Source organism: Leucopleurus acutus, assembly GCF_964270905.1.
Source record: "Leucopleurus acutus genome assembly, chromosome: 13".
Classification (NCBI taxonomy): Eukaryota; Metazoa; Chordata; class Mammalia; order Artiodactyla; family Delphinidae; genus Leucopleurus; species Leucopleurus acutus.
The window spans coordinates 85,096,032-85,114,737 of NC_139155.1; the positions used below are offsets into that span (position 1 = coordinate 85,096,032).

At 56.3% G+C, this 18,706-nt stretch overlaps 1 protein-coding gene across 4 annotated transcripts in view; it reads left to right on the forward strand.

The window, feature by feature from the left end:
- The window catches only part of AACS (acetoacetyl-CoA synthetase), a 45,334-nt gene that overhangs the window by 6,176 nt on the left and 20,452 nt on the right, over window positions 1–18,706 (forward strand). For all 4 annotated transcript variants that reach the window (XM_082853304.1, XM_082853305.1, XM_082853306.1 and 1 more), the window contains exons 3-9: window positions 431–551; window positions 1,110–1,223; window positions 5,704–5,801; window positions 8,695–8,809; window positions 8,996–9,077; window positions 12,706–12,853; window positions 17,845–17,925. In XM_082853304.1, the coding sequence (XP_082709430.1) occupies window positions 431–551; window positions 1,110–1,223; window positions 5,704–5,801; window positions 8,695–8,809; window positions 8,996–9,077; window positions 12,706–12,853; window positions 17,845–17,925 (759 nt within the window). The remainder of the gene's footprint in view (window positions 1–430; window positions 552–1,109; window positions 1,224–5,703; window positions 5,802–8,694; window positions 8,810–8,995; window positions 9,078–12,705; window positions 12,854–17,844; window positions 17,926–18,706) is intronic.

The window sequence follows — 18,706 nt, forward strand, 5'->3', positions numbered from 1 at the left end:
AACCCGGGGCCCCTGCATAGGGAGCACGGAGTCTTAACCACTGCACCACCAGGGAGGTCCTGATACATATAATTGTATCTATTTCAAGTGTACGCGTGAATGATTTGATATACATATGCCTTGCAGAATGAGTACCAAGTTAACTGACACATCCGTCACCTCACACAGTTACCTTTTTCTTTTTTTTTTTTTTTTTTTGTGGTGAGAATGCTTGAGATCTACTCTCAGCAAGTGTCAGGTACACAATATCGCATTCATTTCTGTTTTCAGTTGCAAGCCTTTGGGCCAGGTCAGCGTTCAGTCTGTACAGCGATCTAGGGATGCCTTGGGCCGGCGAGTTAGCTGGCCTCCTGTGACGCGGAATCCCTTCTCTGCATCTGATGTTGCTCTCACGCACCTGTGTGTCTTGGTTTGCTGTTGTCCTCTGTAGGTCGTGGACACGTCCAAAGGGATTGCGGACGTCCCCGAGTGGTTCAAAGGCAGTCGCCTCAACTACGCGGAAAACCTCCTGCAACACAGGGAAAATGACGGAGTGGCCCTTTACGTGGCACGTGAGTCCCGACAGCTACTCGGATTCTCCTCTCTTAGTGTGATGGGGCCACGTGTTCAGAGAGGCTCTGAAGCACTCAGAACCTGCAGTATATGATTCCAAACAATAGCTCGGCACTTTTTTTGTGTGTGTGTGGTGAAAAACACAAAATACTGACTTTACCATCTTAACCACTTTTAAATGTACCATTCAGTGGTGTTCAGTGTGTCCACATTGTTGTGCAGTAGATCCCTGGAACTTTCTCGCTGAAGCTCTGTGCCCACGAAACACTGATTTCCCCATCTCCTCCCCCAGCCCTTGGAAAATTATACTAAAAAAATCCCAACCAAATCAAAGGATTCGGGGCGTGCGTCTCAAGGATGCCCTTTCCCAAGCCTTTCTTTTCCGGAACGTCGGGTAAACCTGCATCTGGTTTGCATCCCGTGCACCTGTGTAGCGTCTCCTGGGCGCGTATCTCTAACCTGTGTTTGAACAGGTGTGAGTTTTCATCCGTGTCTGTGACTCAGAGCCTCTCTTTTTAGGATGGTCCGAGGATGACCTGTCCTTTTTCTCTTCCCAGGGGAAGGCAGGGAGGAGATCGTGAAGGTGAGTTTTGAAGAGCTGCGGCGACAGGTGGCTTTGTACGCCGCGGCGATGAGGAAGATGGGCGTGAGGAGAGGAGACCGGGTCGTCGGTGGGTACTTCTGGTGCCTGTCACAGTGGGGGCAGGGGAGTGGCTTGGAAGGAATGAGGTGGCGTCGGGTCAGACTGCGCGCACACGGCCTCGCGTGTGTACACGTGCGGCACAAACCAGACGAAGAGGGACGATCGTTGCGAGTGCAGCCCAGCCAGAGTGAGCTGGGCTGTGAGGGTCCCCGGCTCCCGGCCTCCATGTGGGCACATCCTCCTGAGCCAGTGCTCACAGACGTCTACATTATTATTAATAATAATTTTTTTAATGAATTAGTTATTATTTTTTTTAATGAAATGTGGTCCTTAAACTAAACACAAACCAGAAAGTTCATCAGGTCCTTGATGACAAAGCCAGGACCCCTTCCAGGGTTGGGAGAAGCTGCTGCACTTTCTGGGTCTGCCCACCTCCAACTCGATGCTTTCCTGAGGAATTCCTGAGGGCTGGTTTCCATTCTGTGATTTTCGCCATCTGTGCTGACATGATTGTAGACTGATTCCTAACCCCCAAAACCCAGCAGAGGGAGTTTTATCAGTGGAGAGACTCACTAGACTGATTTCCTCTGACCCACAGACGCCAGGGCAGGTGCCACCAGCCTGCTTGTTTCCCAGATGAAAAACTGAGGCCCAGAAGAGAAAAGTAAACTCATCTTTTTTTTTTTTAAACTTGGAAAGAACTTTATTTAAAAAACGGGTGTTGATTTAAACAGTATAGACAATTTCAGTTCATAAGGTCATTAACTGAAGGTATGTGGATATACTCAGCCTCTGGAGATAATAAAGAGACAGTTACTTTTTTTTGGCTGAGCCACTTGTGGGATCTCAGTTCCCCGACCAGGGATTGAACTTGGGCCCTCGGCAGTGAAAGCGCAGAGTCCTAACCACTCGGCTGCCAGGAAGTTCCCTGAGAGTTAGTGAGGCATGAAATTTGATAGCAGGACACTTCATCGCACGTCTGTTGGACGATGGGTTGTAATTTGGGGCCGCGATACGGCAGCGTGCGCCTGGGCCCGAGTGTCCTGGTGCCCGGCTGGTGGCCCTAGGCCACACTGCTCCTTGGGATCCCCACCTGGGCCTCCTCAGTGTGGCTTCTTCCACTTAGTTCTTCCTGGTGAGAACTTGTTTAGCAGCGTCCACTCCCTGGAGTCAGGAGACCTTCCCTCGGTGCCTGGCGCTGCTTTTGGGCCTGTGGGTTTGGATGACTTTCTCCTCCCTGGACCTCGAGTTTCTGCATCTTTAAACGGGGCAGCAGAGAGGCTGAGGGGCTTGTTATGCAGAGTCTCCCGTGGGCAGAGAAGTTAGGTGGGCTTTCTCGGCCCTGCCCATCCACACGCACCCCGGGAGGGGCTGGTGACAATGACGGAGGTGTCCAGAGGCGGTTCCCAGTCTGGGTCCGGCTGGGGTTCTGTGTGCTTTTTGCTGCAGTGCTGGGGTCAGAGTTTAAATTGCTCCTTCCGGGATCAGGCATCAGATCTTATTCTTAAACCAAAGAAGAGGGCTTCTCTGTCCTCTGGCCGCACGACTTCACTCGCGGCATCAACCCCAGTGGCATCGATGGTGTCCGTCCCCTGCTTGGAGGCTCGCCGACCCCCGCTGCCTCCAGGGTGGGGATGAGAACCTGCAGCTGGGTCGGCGGCCCCGCGCGCTCGCTTCCTTCCTGCCTCTGCACTCCCCTCCCGGCCCCTGTCCTCCTAAGAGGGTCCGGCAGAGCCTTTGTTGGGAAGCCGGCCTCCGCCCCGCCTGCCCCCAGCTCTGTCCCCAGATGGCCTCACTCAGGGAAGCCCCCTGGTTGCCCCTGAGCCAGGCCCTCCTGTTGGACCCTCTGTCGGCATCTCGTTTTCATTCTTCAAAGGATGCGTCATTGGTAGTTACCTGTTTGTTTTTGTGATTATTTGAGCATCAGTCTCCTTTGTTTGGCTCTAAAACCCATGAGGCCTGGGGGTCTGGCTGCTGGGCTGCCCTCCCCACCTCCGGGGGCCATGGGACCAGGGCTGCAGGCCGGGCCGTCAGCAGGAGAAGCCACCGGCATGTTGGCGTGACCGTGCCTCTCCCGTGGGACTCACTGCAAGTGAGTGAGTGTTTGCACTCACTCGGTGTGTGTTTGCAAAGAGGGCAGCCTTACCCTGTGTAAACCATGTGAAGGGGCCAGACCCCGAGTGTCCTTCTCAGATGATGGAGCTGGGCATGGAGCGACCGCTCACTGTTACTTGACTGGAGAGGAATGAATAGTAAAGGATGGGTAGGGGATGTGACGCGTGATCGCCTGTCTCGGCCCTGGATGGAATGTTCTACAGATCCAAGGGTTTACCCTGGTTCATTGAGGTCTCTGCTCAGAAGCTGTCCGTGCTGTCCTGTGGAAAAATCCATCACCACTCTCTCTGCACCCCGCTTTATTTTCCTTTGTCGCCTGCTGCCTCCTTGAAATCACAGGATTATGCGTGTGTGTGTGCACGTCTGTCTGTCCTCCAGTACCAGAGGATGGGGCTTTGTCTTCTGTTCACTGCTGCATCTCAGTCTGTGGGTACCTGGCGCATAGTAGGTGTAGAACGAGTGTTTATTGGATGAATGCATGAGAGTGCTGGGTCAGAGCAGGCATTTTTGTGGTTGAAACCTCAATATCTTGGGTTCTTCGTGGGCCAATTTAATTTGTCTAGAAAAGGATTTCAAAAGGTTCTTCTACCTTCCAGTAATTTTTCTTCCCTCCAATTTTCATTTTTAAAAATCTCCCTTTGAAGCAAATGTTTCTTGAGAAGGAGAAACGGAGAACAGGACATCCTGGGGCTGCCGCTTGGCCGTGCTTACGTGGGGGACACCTGCTCCATTGCCCATCACTCCTCAGAATCAGGCTGGTGCTTGGTGACACCCCCTTCTTGAGTGCCACATCTTGGATTCTAATTTGACCTGATCACAGTTACTAGGACAGGGGACTGTGTTTCCCAGAAGAGAGCGCTCGGGAAGCGTGCAGAGGGGGATTGAACGGGGAGACGCTTGGAGGCCTTCAGAGATGCGGTTACAGCTGCTCACTGCTCACGGCGCTGTTCCTTGTCTGTGAAGCGGGCGTCTCCTGGCTGCGTGTCAGTCCCCACAGCCAGCAGGTCACCCAGCCTCCCTGGGTGGTGAGTCCCGCCCTGCCTGGGGCGATGGCACCGTGGAGACACCTCAGTGCGCTCACAGCCAAGTCTCTTCTCGGCAGCTGACATCCGTCCGCGGGCCTGCGGTGTGCCAGGGCTGGGCGGGGCCCGGGGGCCGTGGGAGCAATGCACGACCCCTGCCCCACGGGACACCCAGCAGGGAAGATGCCGTGAACCCAAAGAAACGAAGTCCCCACCGCTGTGGTCAAGTAGGCCGTCCAGAGCCATGGGAGGAGGGGCAGCGGGAGAGCTGTTCAGGGCACCACGGGGTGCTGGAGCCCAGAGGGCTTTGTGTCGCCCAGGGAGGGAGCCGTGCTCAGGGCAGGCCCTGGACCTGCTCCCTGGTGCCTTGTGCACGAATCCTTTTCCCTCTGGAGCATTTAGGACGGTCTGTGTAACTGATCGCAGTCTTTTCGTCCATAGAGAGTCTCTGCCTCTATTATCATAAAAGCCCAGAGGACTTCCCTGGGGGTCCAATGCTTCCACTGCAGGGGGCCTGGGTTCGATCCCTGGTCACAGGCCAAGTGGTGCGGCCAAAAAACCAAACCAAACAAAACTCAGCTTCCTACTAGATGGAAGGCTGAGTCCCTTGCAGGACTGTATATGTCTTGACTGGTCTGCTCAGTCTTCATTCCCCTGCAGCCTCTCCTTCCCTCCCTCCATCCAAGCATCCTCCCACCAGCCGGCCAGTAGACCAATATCTGCGGACCTTGATCTGCAGGGCATACCAAAAGGCATTTGGTAAAGCAGGGAGCGAGACGGGCAACGTCCCTGCCCTCACGAGAGAACCAGATATGAAGTTGCCAGTTATGATTATACTTAGGTGATTATTATGCTAGATCTGGTGAGGGAGAAATACGGTGTGCTTTTTGGGTGACTGGCATGGGGACCTGAGTTCTTGGGGTGGCCTTGGAGAAGGCTTCCCTGAGGGAGTTCCATTTGCCTTTGGAGCTGAAGGATGAGTAGGGGGGGCTGGTGTGGGTGGAAGTGTCCAGGCAACGCAGGCAGCTTGTGCAAAGGCCCTGAGGCAGGGGGAGCTTAGAACTGAAAGGAGGCTGTTGTGACCGAGCCCACAGTGGGAGGTGGAACGGAGCGAGAAGAGGCCAGGATCGTGTAGGGATTCCTGATCAGAATGCGTCGGAGGGGGTGATGACAGGAAGCGGTCAGGCTGGCGGCAGTGATCGGGTCATCCGAGCAGATGTCAAGGTGGTTGGGTTGGGCCTCGCCCTGCTCTGTGAGCCGCTCACAGCCAGCCCTTCTCCCCACTCCCACCGTGACTCCGGGAGGTGCTTCTGGAAGTCCGCGGCATCCTCACACCCTGAGCCAAGCTTTCTCCCTGTGTCCCCCCCACAGGTTATTTACCCAACAGTGCGCACGCCGTGGAGGCCATGCTGGCGGCCACGAGCATTGGTGCCATCTGGAGCTCCACGTCCCCAGACTTCGGCGTGAACGTGAGTCGGGGTCCCCTCAAGTGCCCTGGGTGTGCGGCCCCCGCAGGGGAACATTCCGTGTGATTTCCCCATGACATCTTGGGTCGGGGTGTGGGCAGCTGCGGGGCAGGACCAGCCAGGCTGGGAGGAAACGGTGTCACGATGGCCTCCCGTCTCCCCGGCCGGTGACTCGCAATCAGCAGGAGAGAAGGAGCCAGAAGGAGTGGGATCTCTCTTTAAGTGTAAAAGTGGACGATCCTGGCTTCCTTTCCAATGTTCCCCACACCCAGCCGTGTGCGTTGTGCGTTAGCGTGGGTTGCGTGCGACAGGCGTGTTGCGGTATCCAGCAGGGGGCGCCGGTCCCGGCTCCTGTGACTTCACGACCACGTGAGGTTTTCTGATGTCCGTCGTCTGCAGATTGCCCGTGGGAGGTTTGCTTGCGGAGAGTTTGCTCCATGGCCGCCGTTTCCGACCCCTTCCTTTGGGGCCGAGCTGTATGCTCTGTGCGGGAGGGCGGTGGGCCTCTTTATCCCCGTAAGCCCAGGGGCAGCAGGGATCAGGGTGCGCCAGCTGCGGCGTGGCCCAGGCAAGGCAGGAAGCACGCACTGAGCCCCACCATGGGGAAGGAAGAAGCAGCAGAGCGGGACTTACTGGGACCCCCACTTCCTGATCAGGGACCTTTCCTGGTTGCAGAACCTCGGGGATGAGGGACCCTCAGGAGCCACGAGGCCGGGCCCATTAGAGGACATGCCGGGCATCCACGTCCCCGACCGTCTTCCTCTGCTCTGGGCGTGGCCCCTGTGCTGGGCACTGGTCAGTGCAGCCCAGGGTCTAAGGGCCGGCCTGGCTTTGCTGGCCGTGCATCCCTGGGTGAGTTATTTATCCTCACGTGCAAAGCAGGGGCATCAGGAAGAGAGAGTCTCATGATACGAGTGTAGACTGCGTGGGCCTGTGATTGACGCGGGAGGATTGATACACTTAGGATACAGGTGCAGGGACGGCGCTGCTCCGGCTCCGTGCTCTGCGGTCCATGTGCCTTGTCCACAGGCTGGGCATTCTGGGTGTGAGCTTCATGCTCAACCTCTGCCTTGAGGCTTGCTCTTCTGGAAAAGGTTTTCAAGGTATTTCTTCGCTTTTTTAAAATATTTATTTATTTATTTGGCTGCACCGGGTCTTAGTTGTGGCACGCGGGATCTTCGTTGCGGCACGTGGGATCTTTTTAGTTGCGGCAGGCAGGATCTAGTTCCCTGACCAGTGATCAAACCTGGGCCCCCTGCATTGGGAACGCGAAGTCTTAACTGCTGGACCACCAGGGAGGTCTCGCAAGGTATTTCTCATCTCCTCCCACACCGTGCGGAGGAGGGACAGACGTGCTTCTGCAACACAGAGGCCTGGAGCAGTGAGGCGATTGGCTGAGGCCGGCCCTGGCCCCGTGGGTTGAGGACTGGGCCCTGCTGAGTTCGGGGAGGGGGTGGTCACCCCAGACCTCACTGCTGGTGGCCGTGGTTGTGCCTCCTGGGGCTTTGCTGGGCCTCTCCCAGATCGCCTCCACCCCGACCACCCAGGGCAGGCAGGACTGACCTGAGCCTGGAGCTCCAGGGGGCCTCTTGGTCCCCAAGGCCCTCTGTGAGGCCGTGTGAGCTGCTTGGGACCAGGCCATCCTCAGGGGGGGCGGGTCCTGGAGGGTTGGGACCCCGTCCCTGGGCGCTGTTGTCCTTGGATCCCTCAGCAGGCCTTGAACTGCGCTGCCGGGGAGCGGTGAAGGAGCCTCGGGGCTGGAGAAGGCATGTGGCGTGGAGGTTACCAGCAGCAGGCTCTTGCCTGGGTTTGAATCTGCCTCTGCCGCTTCCTGTCTCTGTGTCCTCGGGGACACACCGTAGGAGGGCTTGTGAGGGCAACACCATTGACACCCATCTGGGGTTGGGACAGCGCTCAGACCTACCCCCCCAAGCTCGGTGAACGTCAGCTGCTCCTAATGAGGAGGGAGTGGGTATTTTTGAGTGAATTGGAACTTGGAAGCAGTTGTGATGTTGGAGAAGCACTGTGCAGCATGGGGGCGTGGGCGTGGCCTTCTAGGGCCCGAACGAAGCCCCTGCCTGCGTGCTTCACAGAGAGCAGAGCTCCTGGGTTGGCCTCGGGTGGTGGGTCTGAGCCACCTGGTGCAGGGCGGGAGGCTTAGGGGACGGGCTGGGGCCCAGCCGCCTCCTGCTTGCCTGTAGCATCAGCAGCTGGCCTTGACCCTGCGCCCATCCTCGTGGGTCTGTCTTGTGCACAATGTCACCACCGCAGGCCACTCTGGCTGACTCTGGTCCCAGGTCCTGCTGTGCAGAGGATGCAGCCAGTGGTGGCCCTGGAGCGGCATCCCTGGCGTTCCTTCCCTGGTTCGAGGCTGGTTCGGGTTTTCCAGGGTGGCGGCTCTCGTTGGAAGCGCACACGCACTAGATGGCAGCCTGGCTCCGCCCTGGCCACGGCCTTCAGCACAGTTGCTTGCGGGAGATCTTTGAGGGCGTGATGGCCTGGGCCTCAGGAGAGCCCTCTATTCGGTCAGAAAGTGACAGGGCCAAACGCCCTTCTACTAAGATGCTTCGCTCTGCCCTGAGTTCTGGGAAGCGGTCCTCGTTTTGCCGGGACCCTGGTGTAGAGCCAGAGGCAGGTAGCCGTGTGCGCGATCCTTTGGAGTGATTGTTGAGCAGCGAATGACGGTTAGCGCATCAGCCTGGTGACTTGAGGGCCCCCGGCTGCTGGTACCACCTGCCAGCTCCCAGGGCTGAGCCCTCCTGGCCGGGAAGCCCTGGTCCGGGTCACGAGGCACAGCGCTTGCTCACGTGCATCCCTGGAGATGCAGCCGTGCCCTTGGCTGCTGGAGGATTTTGCCTTTTGGATGAACAATGACGCCTCTTTCCTTCCACTCTAGGGCGTTCTGGACCGGTTTTCTCAGATTCAGCCAAAGCTCATCTTCTCCGTGGAGGCCGTCGTGTACAATGGCAAGGAGCACGACCACGTGGACAAGCTGCAGCAGGTCGTTAGAGGTGCGTGGGCTGGCGTGGGGGGCGGGAGGCAGGGGCGAGAGCCCCCCCCAGGGGTCCCAAGAGCCCTGCAAAAACGGAGTAGTCTCAGTCCTAGGTCGTGTTACGTTTCAGCAAAAAAGAAAAAGATTAGCGGCTAGGTATGTTGTGTCCTGTAAGCTTGTGTTTTCTCCTCCCCGCCGCTTTCAGGACTAGCAGACCTGAAAAAAGTGGTGGTGATTCCTTACGTTTCCTCCAGAGAGAAGATAGACATTTCCAAGATCCCAAATAGGTAAGCCAGCCGCATGCTGATCACTGGTTGCATGTGAAACCCACTCAGAGTCCCAGCCGGGCTGCAGGTTCTGTGCATCTTTGCACTTGGGGTTGGAGCGTTTCAGAGGTGCAAGATGTCTTGGTTAAAAATCGTCATTCTGTAGATGGGGACCCGAGGGCCCCAGGGGGAATCCCTTGGGGCCACGTGGTAACTTAGTGGCAGAACAGAGACTGTCCCAGGCATCCTAACTCTTCCTGTCTCGTGTCCCTTGGAAGTGGTGGGCTTGGATGGGGCCAGGCTGGCTCCCCGGATTGGCCACAGCAGTTCTGAACAGTGACTCATGTGTATCCACAGGTGCGCATGTGTGTGGATGTGCGTATGGGCACACACACACGTACACCTCTGTGTACGTGGTTCATACGTATGTGTATTTGTATGCATGTATGTACACACACGCAGCCACACGAAGGTATACACATGCATAACATGTGGGGGTTTTCTTTCATTTTACAACCTATTTTTTGTTGCCATTGCTCATGGCATCTTCCTTGGCTTTTCTGACGTTTATGAGCCGATAGGCCACAGGCCTTGACGTGGAACAGAATGGTGAGCACCTTCATTCTGAACAGAAGTTAAGAAAGTGGATCATGATTCGGTCCAAGTTGAGATTCTTCCCAAAGTTCTTGTTGTACACCTTTCATCTCTCTGTAAGCCATCATAGAGGAGCGAGTTCTGAGGTCGGGCGTGTTTACCTGCGCAGGTAAACCTGTCCATTTAGCCTCGCGTCTGGGCTGCAGGCAGGAGTCTCTGAGTGGCCCCAGGCCCCATGGGAAGCGGCGGCAGAGCCGCAGGTGGGGATCCTGGGTGTGCCGTGGCGGGGAGGGAGGCGGCGAGGAGGCCTCGCTACTCAGGCAGACGGGGTGGGCGCGTGGCTGAGCGGCGCTGTGCAGGCGCCCTCCGGGGGGCGCCGAGGGCGCTAAAGCTCGTGTGCTGCCCCCACGCTTACAGCCGAGCTGGGGGGACAAGACACGCCCGCAGGAAGGGGGAGCGGTGGCCGCTCGGCCCGGTAGACGCAGCCATGCTCACTGAATTGGGGACAGGAAGTGCCCAGGAGGTGAGAGAAGGGCGTGGTTGCTTCTCTGTGGGGCCTGGGGGAGGTGACACCCGAGGGACCTTGAGAGGTGAGCAGGGTCTGGGGACAGCTGCAGTACCAGGGTTCCAGAGGCTGAAGGGAGCTGCAGCAAAGTGACTGTTCCTCTAAGGCCATGGTCTCGAGCCACACTGCTCGGGGTCAGATCTCAGCTGTGTGGCTCTGGGCCAGTGATCAACCTCTCTGTCCCTTGTTTTCCCCATCTGTAAAACGGAGACAACAGTACCTTCCTCGCAGGCTTAGCAGTGTGCATGAAGTTAGCTCTCAGTAACGTCGTCTGTCATTATGGGCAGGTGACAGCTGCAGGCCCGAGTGGGCTGTGTCCTCTGGAGCATCCGGGTCAGGATGTGCAGGTCCTTACAGGCAGGTCCGGGGGCGTGGCCTGTCCCCTAGACTGTGGGAACCCTGCCGACCTTGATAAATTACACCCCTGCCGTGAATATAGCTCCCCTGGTTTTATTGATGGGGCCGTACGCACAAAGGCCAAGAGGAAAACAGGATGGTTTGCTGGCCCCGCGGTGGCCCGGCTTTTATTTTTCTGAATGTGTTTATTGGTGATTGATAGAAAGTGAGGGCATCCAGAAGTAACATTAACCACTTGGTTTAGCTTTAGGCAGTGCGGAGAGCTCCGCAGCCCCGGTCCCCACCCTCCCGGGGAAGCAGGCCCCCAGCGCTCTCCAGCCTTTGATTCCTGGGTGCCGCAGATAAACCGAGAGCGCCTCTGCGCGTCTGTGGGGGGACTGCCCTTTGGGTTTTTCCTTTTTAGAAGAAGCAACAAAAGTAATCGCTGTTTACCGTGATTTATACACCGATGGAAAGAAAACGTTTTTCTCTGTGTGGAGCGTTCGACTCGATTGGGCCCTTTGTGTAAATGGGATTCGGATGGGAGGTGGAGGCGGAATGGGGCTTCATTGGCTGGAAGGCTCCACAGTGAATAATCTTCCTGACGCTCTGGAGAGGAAGGGTCTGCTTGTTTACCGCTCAGAATCATTTGGGGTGCCCATTTCAAATGGCCGCACCTCCCCCAGGAGACATCCTCATCTTTTCTTTTGTTTAAAGATTTATTTTTATGTGTTTATTTATTTATTTTGGCCGCGCTGGGTCTTAGATGCAGCGTGTGGGATCTTCGTTGAGGCATTTGGGGTCTTTCAGTTGCGGCATGCACGCGGGATCTAGTTCCCCGACCAGGGATCGAACGCAGGCCCCCTGCATTGGGAGTGCGGAGTCTTACCCGCTGGACCACCAGGGAAGTCCCACATCCTCATCTTTAAGGGGGCCTTTCCATGCAAGACAGCACACTTCTTCACTTTCGTGTGCATCCGTTTGTATTTCAGAGTAACTCTCCTTGGCAGTTGGCTGCAGGCCGCGTTTAACTGACCTCCCCCCCTTCCTTGAAAGGAAGCTCCGTTTGACAAAGCCTTCTTCTCCCCTCTAAACCAGTGGAGGAACAGGGCCGGGGTTTTGGAAGCGATGTTTCCGCTGATCTCAAAATAGAGAAACCACCTCTCTCCCAAGGTGGCTTTGTGGCTTCCGCTACCCTGTTTCTGCTCAGAAAACAGCCCCTTCGGCGGTTCTTGGTGACGTGCAGTGCACTTTACGGCAGCTCTGGGGGCAGGGCAGGGCGGGCTGTTCAGGCTGGAGCCGGTAGCTGGGCTTAATTGTGTTTGTTCCTGGACAGATACTTGCATCTGGCCATCGTAAACCTCAGGATACAGGGAAGCAGTGAGAACAACTGCCCCGCAGGTTGGCACCGCTTTCTGGCTGTGCCCTTCAGGTGTCAGAAGAGCTTACAACCCGGCACCCCCTCCCCCCCTTCTCCTGGGGGGAAAGGGAAGGACTCAGGCACCCTGGGCTCTAGCTTGCCTTTGGGGAACCTGGGGAAACCAGGCATCTGCTAATCAGACGGTTAGTAGCAAACGGGAGGTGCGCCTGGGCTCCAGGGACTTGAGCATCACTTCAGAGCCGCTCCGTGGAGTTTGCGCACAAGCAGCCAACGTGTTAAATGCAAGGGATCCTCCTCCACAGTGCTTACTAAAGCGCTTCGATTCTCTGGAGAGGGAGCCCTTGGCCCCATCAGCGGTGCTAATAAAGCAGCCGGAAATTTTCGGGACTTCCCTGGTGGTCCAGTGGCTAAGACTCCGAGCTCCTAATGCAGGGGGCCCGGGTTCGATTCCTGGTCGGGAACTAGATCCCGCATGCCTGCCGCGACTAAGACCCAGAGCAGCCAAATAAATAAATCAATATTAAGAAAAAGAAAAAAGCAACCGGAAATTTTCACTCAGTTACTTTTTATTCAATTAGCATGAATCTTTGAGCCCCGACTTCTCCCTTCTCTCTTGGGAAGCTTCCAGACAAGGCAGGTCCCTGGAATCTAGGTCGTCACCCAGGTAGACGTGGAGGGGGGTGAACGGGAGGACTCGACAGATTTCCGCACCCCTGCCCCGCCAGGCGTTCTAGAACCTTCACCGTTTGTCTCCTACGCCTTTTTGCCCACAGCGTGTTCCTGGAGGACTTCCTGGCCACTGGGCAAGGTGCGCAAGCCCCTCAGCTGGAGTTCGAGCAGCTGCCCTTCAGCCACCCGCTCTTCATCATGTTTTCATCGGGCACGACCGGAGCGCCCAAGTGCATGGTACACTCGGCCGGGGTAGGTCTGCACCCCGTCCCTGCCTGGGGGCTTCCTGCTGGCTAGGGCGGCACCCCGTCCCCGCTCTCCAGGTGGGGTGCTGAGCCGAGATCCGGCCTCGAGCCGGGCGGTGGGGTGCTGCTGCCCCAGCTGCCGTGGCCCCGTCGCCACGGGGTCCCGGGACTCCACAGCGCCACCAGGGCAAGGCCTGCGCCGGGCAAGCCGGTGACAGTCATGCTATACGTCATGACCCCTTAGGGTATTGTGAGTCCAACAGATGGGCCCTGCCCGCATTTTATTTTAGTTATTTATCTTTAAATTAATTTTTCTTGGAGTAGAATTGCTTTCCAATGTTGTGTTAGTTTCTGCTGTACAGCAAAGTAAATCAGTTATACATATATCCCCTCTCTTTTGGATTTCCTTCCCATTTAGGTTACCACAGTGCACTGAGTAGAGTTCCCTGTGCTCTACAGTAGGTTCTCATCAGTTATCTATTTTATACATAGTATCAATAGTGTATGTGTGTCAGTTCCAATCTCCCAATTCCTCCCCCCCCGCCCCCTTTTCCCCCTTGGTGTCCATACATTTGTTCTCTGTGTCTGTGTCTCTATTTCTGCTTTGCGAACAAGATCATCTGTACCATTTTTCTAGATTCCACATTTGTGCGTTAATATACGATGTTTGTTTTTCTCTTTGTGCCTTACTTCACTCTGTATAACAGCCTCTAGGTCCATCCACGTCTCTACAAGTGACCTAATTTCGTTCCTTTTTATGGCCTAGTAATATTCCATGGTATACATGTACCATTTCTTCTTTATCCATTCTTCTGTCGATGGACACTTAGGTTGCTTCCATGACCTGGCTATTGTAAATAGTGCTGCAGTGAACATTGGGGTGCATGTGTGTTTTTGAATTATGGTTTTCGCTGGGTATATGCCCAGGAGTGGGATTGCTGGGTCATATGGTAGTTCTATTTTTAGTTTTTTAAGGACGTCCATACTGTTCTCCATAGTGGCTGTATCAGTTTACATTCCCACCAACAGTGCAAGAGGGTTCCCTTTTCTCCACACTCTCTCTAGCATTTATTGTTTGTAGATTGTGGTGATCGCCATTATGACCATGTGAGCTGATACCTCATTGTAGTTTTGATTTGCATTTCTCTAATTAGTGATGGTGAACATCTTTTCATGTGTTTTTTGGCCATCTGCCGGCATTTTAAACAGAAGGAAACAGGTTAGTTGAGAAGAGAAGATATCAGCTCATCAAGGGTCCTAAGAGGTGTTGGTGTGTTTTCTCAAAGCTGTCATGTAAGCGTGGGTACGGACGGTGCACGTGCCAGGCAGCGTCGCCAAACTTCTGTCTGACGTGGGCTGGGGTCAAAAAGTTTGAAAGCCGCCGGGTTATGTTATAAAGTGCGGTTAACCGAGGGAGGACTTACCGCGCTGTGTGAGTCAGCTTGGGCTGCCGTAGCAAAATAGCACGGGCTGAGGCGGGTCTTAAACAACGAAGGTTTACTTCCTTGCGGCTCTGGAGGCTGGGTGTCCAAGACCGGGGTGTGGGCAGGGTTGGTTCCCTCTGAGCCTCTGTCGTCGGCTCGCAGGGGGCTGCCTTCTCGCTCTGTCCTCACGCGCTCTTTCCTCTCTGCACGCACATTCCCGGCATCTCTTTGGGGTCTAATTTTCCTCTCTTCGTAAGAACATCCATCGCGGTGGACGAGCGCCCACCCTATCGGCCTCGTTTTAACCTCCTCCCCTCTAGGAGGCCCGAGGATTATCTGAGTGGGGAAACCTCACGTTGTCTTAGAGCCTTCTAGCTATCGCTTGGTCAGATGGCGGTATTTGAACATGAAATACAGAATTTCTCTTATTCCAGCTCATTCAGCTTTTTACAGCTGTTCTCTGCTAGAACATCTAGAAGCTGTTTGAACCCCTGCCGTAGAATCACTCTAACGTCTTCATACAGCTCTTTACACCGTGTTCTCATGAGAACGTGGAAAGAGGTTAACACAACTTTGTCATCACCTGGATTTGCATCCAAGGAAGATCCGATGGCAGGTTAGGAATGATAACCGCCAGGTACACACGCGCCTGTTCACAGACAGTGGGTGACTTCTCAGGAACCACGGAGTGGGAGGGAGGGGACATCGGGGGCCAAAGCCTTGATTTCTGGAAGAGTGGCCTCTTTGTAGGAGCGAGTGCTTGTTGCTTACCAGCCTGTTTTATCACACTGAGTCGGGCGTGTTCAGAGCCTAAGGTGTAGCTGCTGGCATCGCGTTTTGCCTGGAGGGGGACCCCTGGTGTGCCTGGTCGGAGGCCCGATATCCGGCCACAGAGATGAGTGTTTTTAGAAACCTGGCAGGCGAGGGCGTTGCGGGGGGCGTGTGTGGGAAAACAGCACATTTTAGGAAAACCTGCCGTGCCCGACTGTACTTTTATTTTCAGTGCTCTTTGCCTAGCGAATGTCCCTTTTTTGGGAGTGGGACATAAAAATGTATTAGATGAAATGTAGTTTGCTCATAAAATCATTGTGCTTGGTATATTCAGAATATGGAAAAGTCAGGAAAAATTATATTAATTCTGGCTTCGCTGGGCTCTTGCATCTCCAGAGAAGTGACTAAGCACCTTGCCTGTTTTCAAGCGTTATCTCGAGCGGAAACTTGAAAACAGCGCGGTGGGACCGCCGACAGTGCCCCTGGGGCTGGCAGCAGGGTCAGGGTTGGGTTGGGACGTTGTGATCCCCGTTTGCTGTTTTGTGCTTTCTAAGCCCACAAAAGAGCCCAGAAAACAGCTTCCCTCTTCCTTCTTTTAAATTACTCTTCTTGCTTGAGATTCAGAAACCACGCTGCTTATACTTCCTGACGCTCAGGGAGAGCATTCAGACTTGCCATAAATATTTAGAAATTAAGGGCCGAGCTGTTGACGCGACTCATTAAGGTTCACACAGAGAGAAGCAAAGGAGGGTTTTGTGCTGTCGAGAGAGTGAGGTTGCTGAGCCGGTGAGCACGTGGTGGGTTATGAATAGGCCGGGCTCATAGAGGCAGACCATACGGGCGAAGATGCCCTTTAAAGGCCAATCTAAGTGAAAAGGGAAGTCGAGGGGGATCTGCCACGGGTTCCTATAATCCAGGAGCTCCCAGTCCTTTCTGTGGATTTGCCACGTGAACACTTAGCGTTCATCGAAAGGGTTCCTGAAATGTTTGTTGTCCCCACGTGGTCGCCCGCCTCCTCTGAGTGAGAGCAGCGTGTGTTGAGGGACTTTCTGAGGAAGCCTGTGACTGTCCTGGGTGGGCGCGGGTGTGCTGTCCCTGACCCTGCAGCGCACGCACGGTGAAGCCACCGGGCTCTTGGCTCCCGCGTGCAGACCCAGGGTGGCCTCGGGGAGCCCTCAGAACGGGCTCTCCCTCCCAGCAGCCTTTCTACCGCTGTCTCTCCAAGCCCTGTGTGGTCCGTCCCCAGGGCAGGTGTCCCTGCTGCGGGCCTGGTGACGGGGTGCCGTCCAGGACAGACTTGGGAATAGGGGCGCTGGCTCTGGAGTCCGGGAATTTGCTAGGTAGGATTGTTTCTGTTGAGCTTTGAAAGGGATCATCTCCTCTTACTGGCTTGTGTTTTTTTTTTTTGTGGGATGCGGGCCTCTCACCATCGTGGCCTCTCCCGTTGTGGAGCACGGGCTCCAGACGCGCAGGCTCAGCGGCCATGGCTCACGGGCCCAGCCGCTCCGCGGCACGTGGGATCTTCCCGGACCGGGGCACGAACCCGTGTCCCCTGCATCAGCAGGCGGACTCTCACCACTGCGCCACCAGGGAAGCCCTGGCTTGTTTTTTATTTCCCTTGGGTACAATGAGGGTCCTCAAGGCTGGTTTTAATACGTGGGTCCCGATAGTCCCTAAACAACCAGGGCCACCGTTGCCGTCAGCTGGCGGCTCCCGTCTGTGGCCAGACTGAGCGCAGTGGTTGGCCTTTCCAGGGGCTTCAGAGGGGCCGCGTCCCTGATCTAGCCTTAGGATCTTGTGTGAGATCCATTGAAAGGATGGGAAAACCGAGAGATGAAACAGCTGGTTCAGGGTCCCCTTGCTCTGCTCTCTGCATTGTGCTTGGGGCTGGGAAGCTTCCTGTCCTCCCTGTGAGTCACAGGCGACACAGAGTCATTTGGAACAACTGGGGTCTGGGCAGTGGAATACTATACAGCTGTACGAAAAACCATGAGGGAAACCCCCTGTGTTGATAAATGGAAAAAGCAAACTGCAGGACAGTGCGTCCAAATAAAAAACCAGCATAAATAAATACATGCAGATAGGCAAGAAACGTACCTGGAAATGTACGCGGGAAACATACGGTTACTGGTTGCAGGAGGGGACGGGGGCTTGTCATGGTGTATGCTTTCGAGTTTCGGTCCAAGCGAATATACTGCCCAGTGAACATTAAAATAAAAAGTAATAGATCACATGTCGGGGTTGGGAGAGAGGGGTCTGACTGGGCATTTGCGCTGAAAGCAGGGTCTTGAGCTACCCCTCGGCCAAGGAGTCCCTGAGCTCTGATCCGAGGCTCTCGGAGCTGCAGACCCAGCAGCGGCTGTGCACCCCGGGGACAGTCCTGCTCAGGCATCCAGTCTTCCCCGTCCACCACGAGGGAGCAAGGCTGGCCTGTAGTGCCTTGGTCTGAGGGGGGGCAGGTGTCCCTGCACCCAGCCTTTTACCTTCATCTTCGTGACTCTCCGCTCCGTGATCTTCACTTCTCTCTGCCTGAGGTTGGTGGGTCCCCTGTGCTTCTGATCACCTGGCGCCCAGAGCCTGCAGGCCGGCAGGGTCGGGTCAGGGTTTCTTCTCGTGTCCCCAGCGAGTCTTAGGGGTCAGGTGGCAGAGGGACGGAAGCATTGCTCGTCATGGTGAGGGTGCTCAGAGCTCTGCCTCTTCCTTGACCTCTCCTGCCCCAGGGCCGAGCGTCTGGGCTGCGCGCGCCTCTGTGCCCTCGGAGGAAGCAGCCTGGTTCACGCGGAATTCCCCCGCTTCTCCCCAGGGGACCCTCATCCAGCACCTGAAGGAGCACATTCTTCACGGCAACATGACCAGCAGTGACATCATCCTGTATTACACCACGGTGAGTGCGGGTGCTGTGCTGAGACGGGTGCCCTCCCCCTCCTCCGCGCCCCTCCCAGGACGGGCTTTGGTTCATTCAGGTAGGGAGGACTTTATCTTTACTCTTCTTTTTGCCTCTCCACCTTTGCACATGTCAGGAGCCAGAAGCGCAGCTCGAGCCGCAGGCAGCGTGCGCCAGACCCCGGGCCGCGTGCACCAGACCCCGGGCCGCGTGTGCGAGACCCCGGGCCGCGTGCGCCAGACCCCGGGCCGCGTGCGCCAGACCCCGGGCCGCGTGCGCCAGACCCCGGGCCGCGTGCGCCAGACCCCGGGCCGCGTGCGCGAGACCCCGGGCCGCGTGCGCCAGACCCCGGGCCGCGTGCGCCAGACCCCGGGCCGCGTGCGCGAGACCCCGGGCCGCGTGCGCCAGACCCCGGGCCGCGTGCGCGAGACCCCGGGCCGCGTGCGCGAGACCCCGGGCCGCGTGCGCCAGACCCCGGGCCGCGTGCGCCAGACCCCGGGCCGCGTGCGCCAGACCCCGGGCCGCGTGCGCCAGACCCCGGGCCGCGTGCGAGCAGCCCCTCCTGCGGGATCCTTCGCTCTTGCTCTCTTTCTCTCCCTCCCGGCGGCTGCCCACTTGAATCTCGGGACCAAGGTCGAGCACCAGCCTGGCCCGTCCCCCTGTGTTGACCTCGGTTGCCGCTGGGAGCCCTGGAGCTCTGGGGAAATCTAGAGAAACCGAGGAGACTGTTAATTCAGTCTCTTGAGCCTGTGGAGGTGGGGATGAGTGTCACGTGACGAAA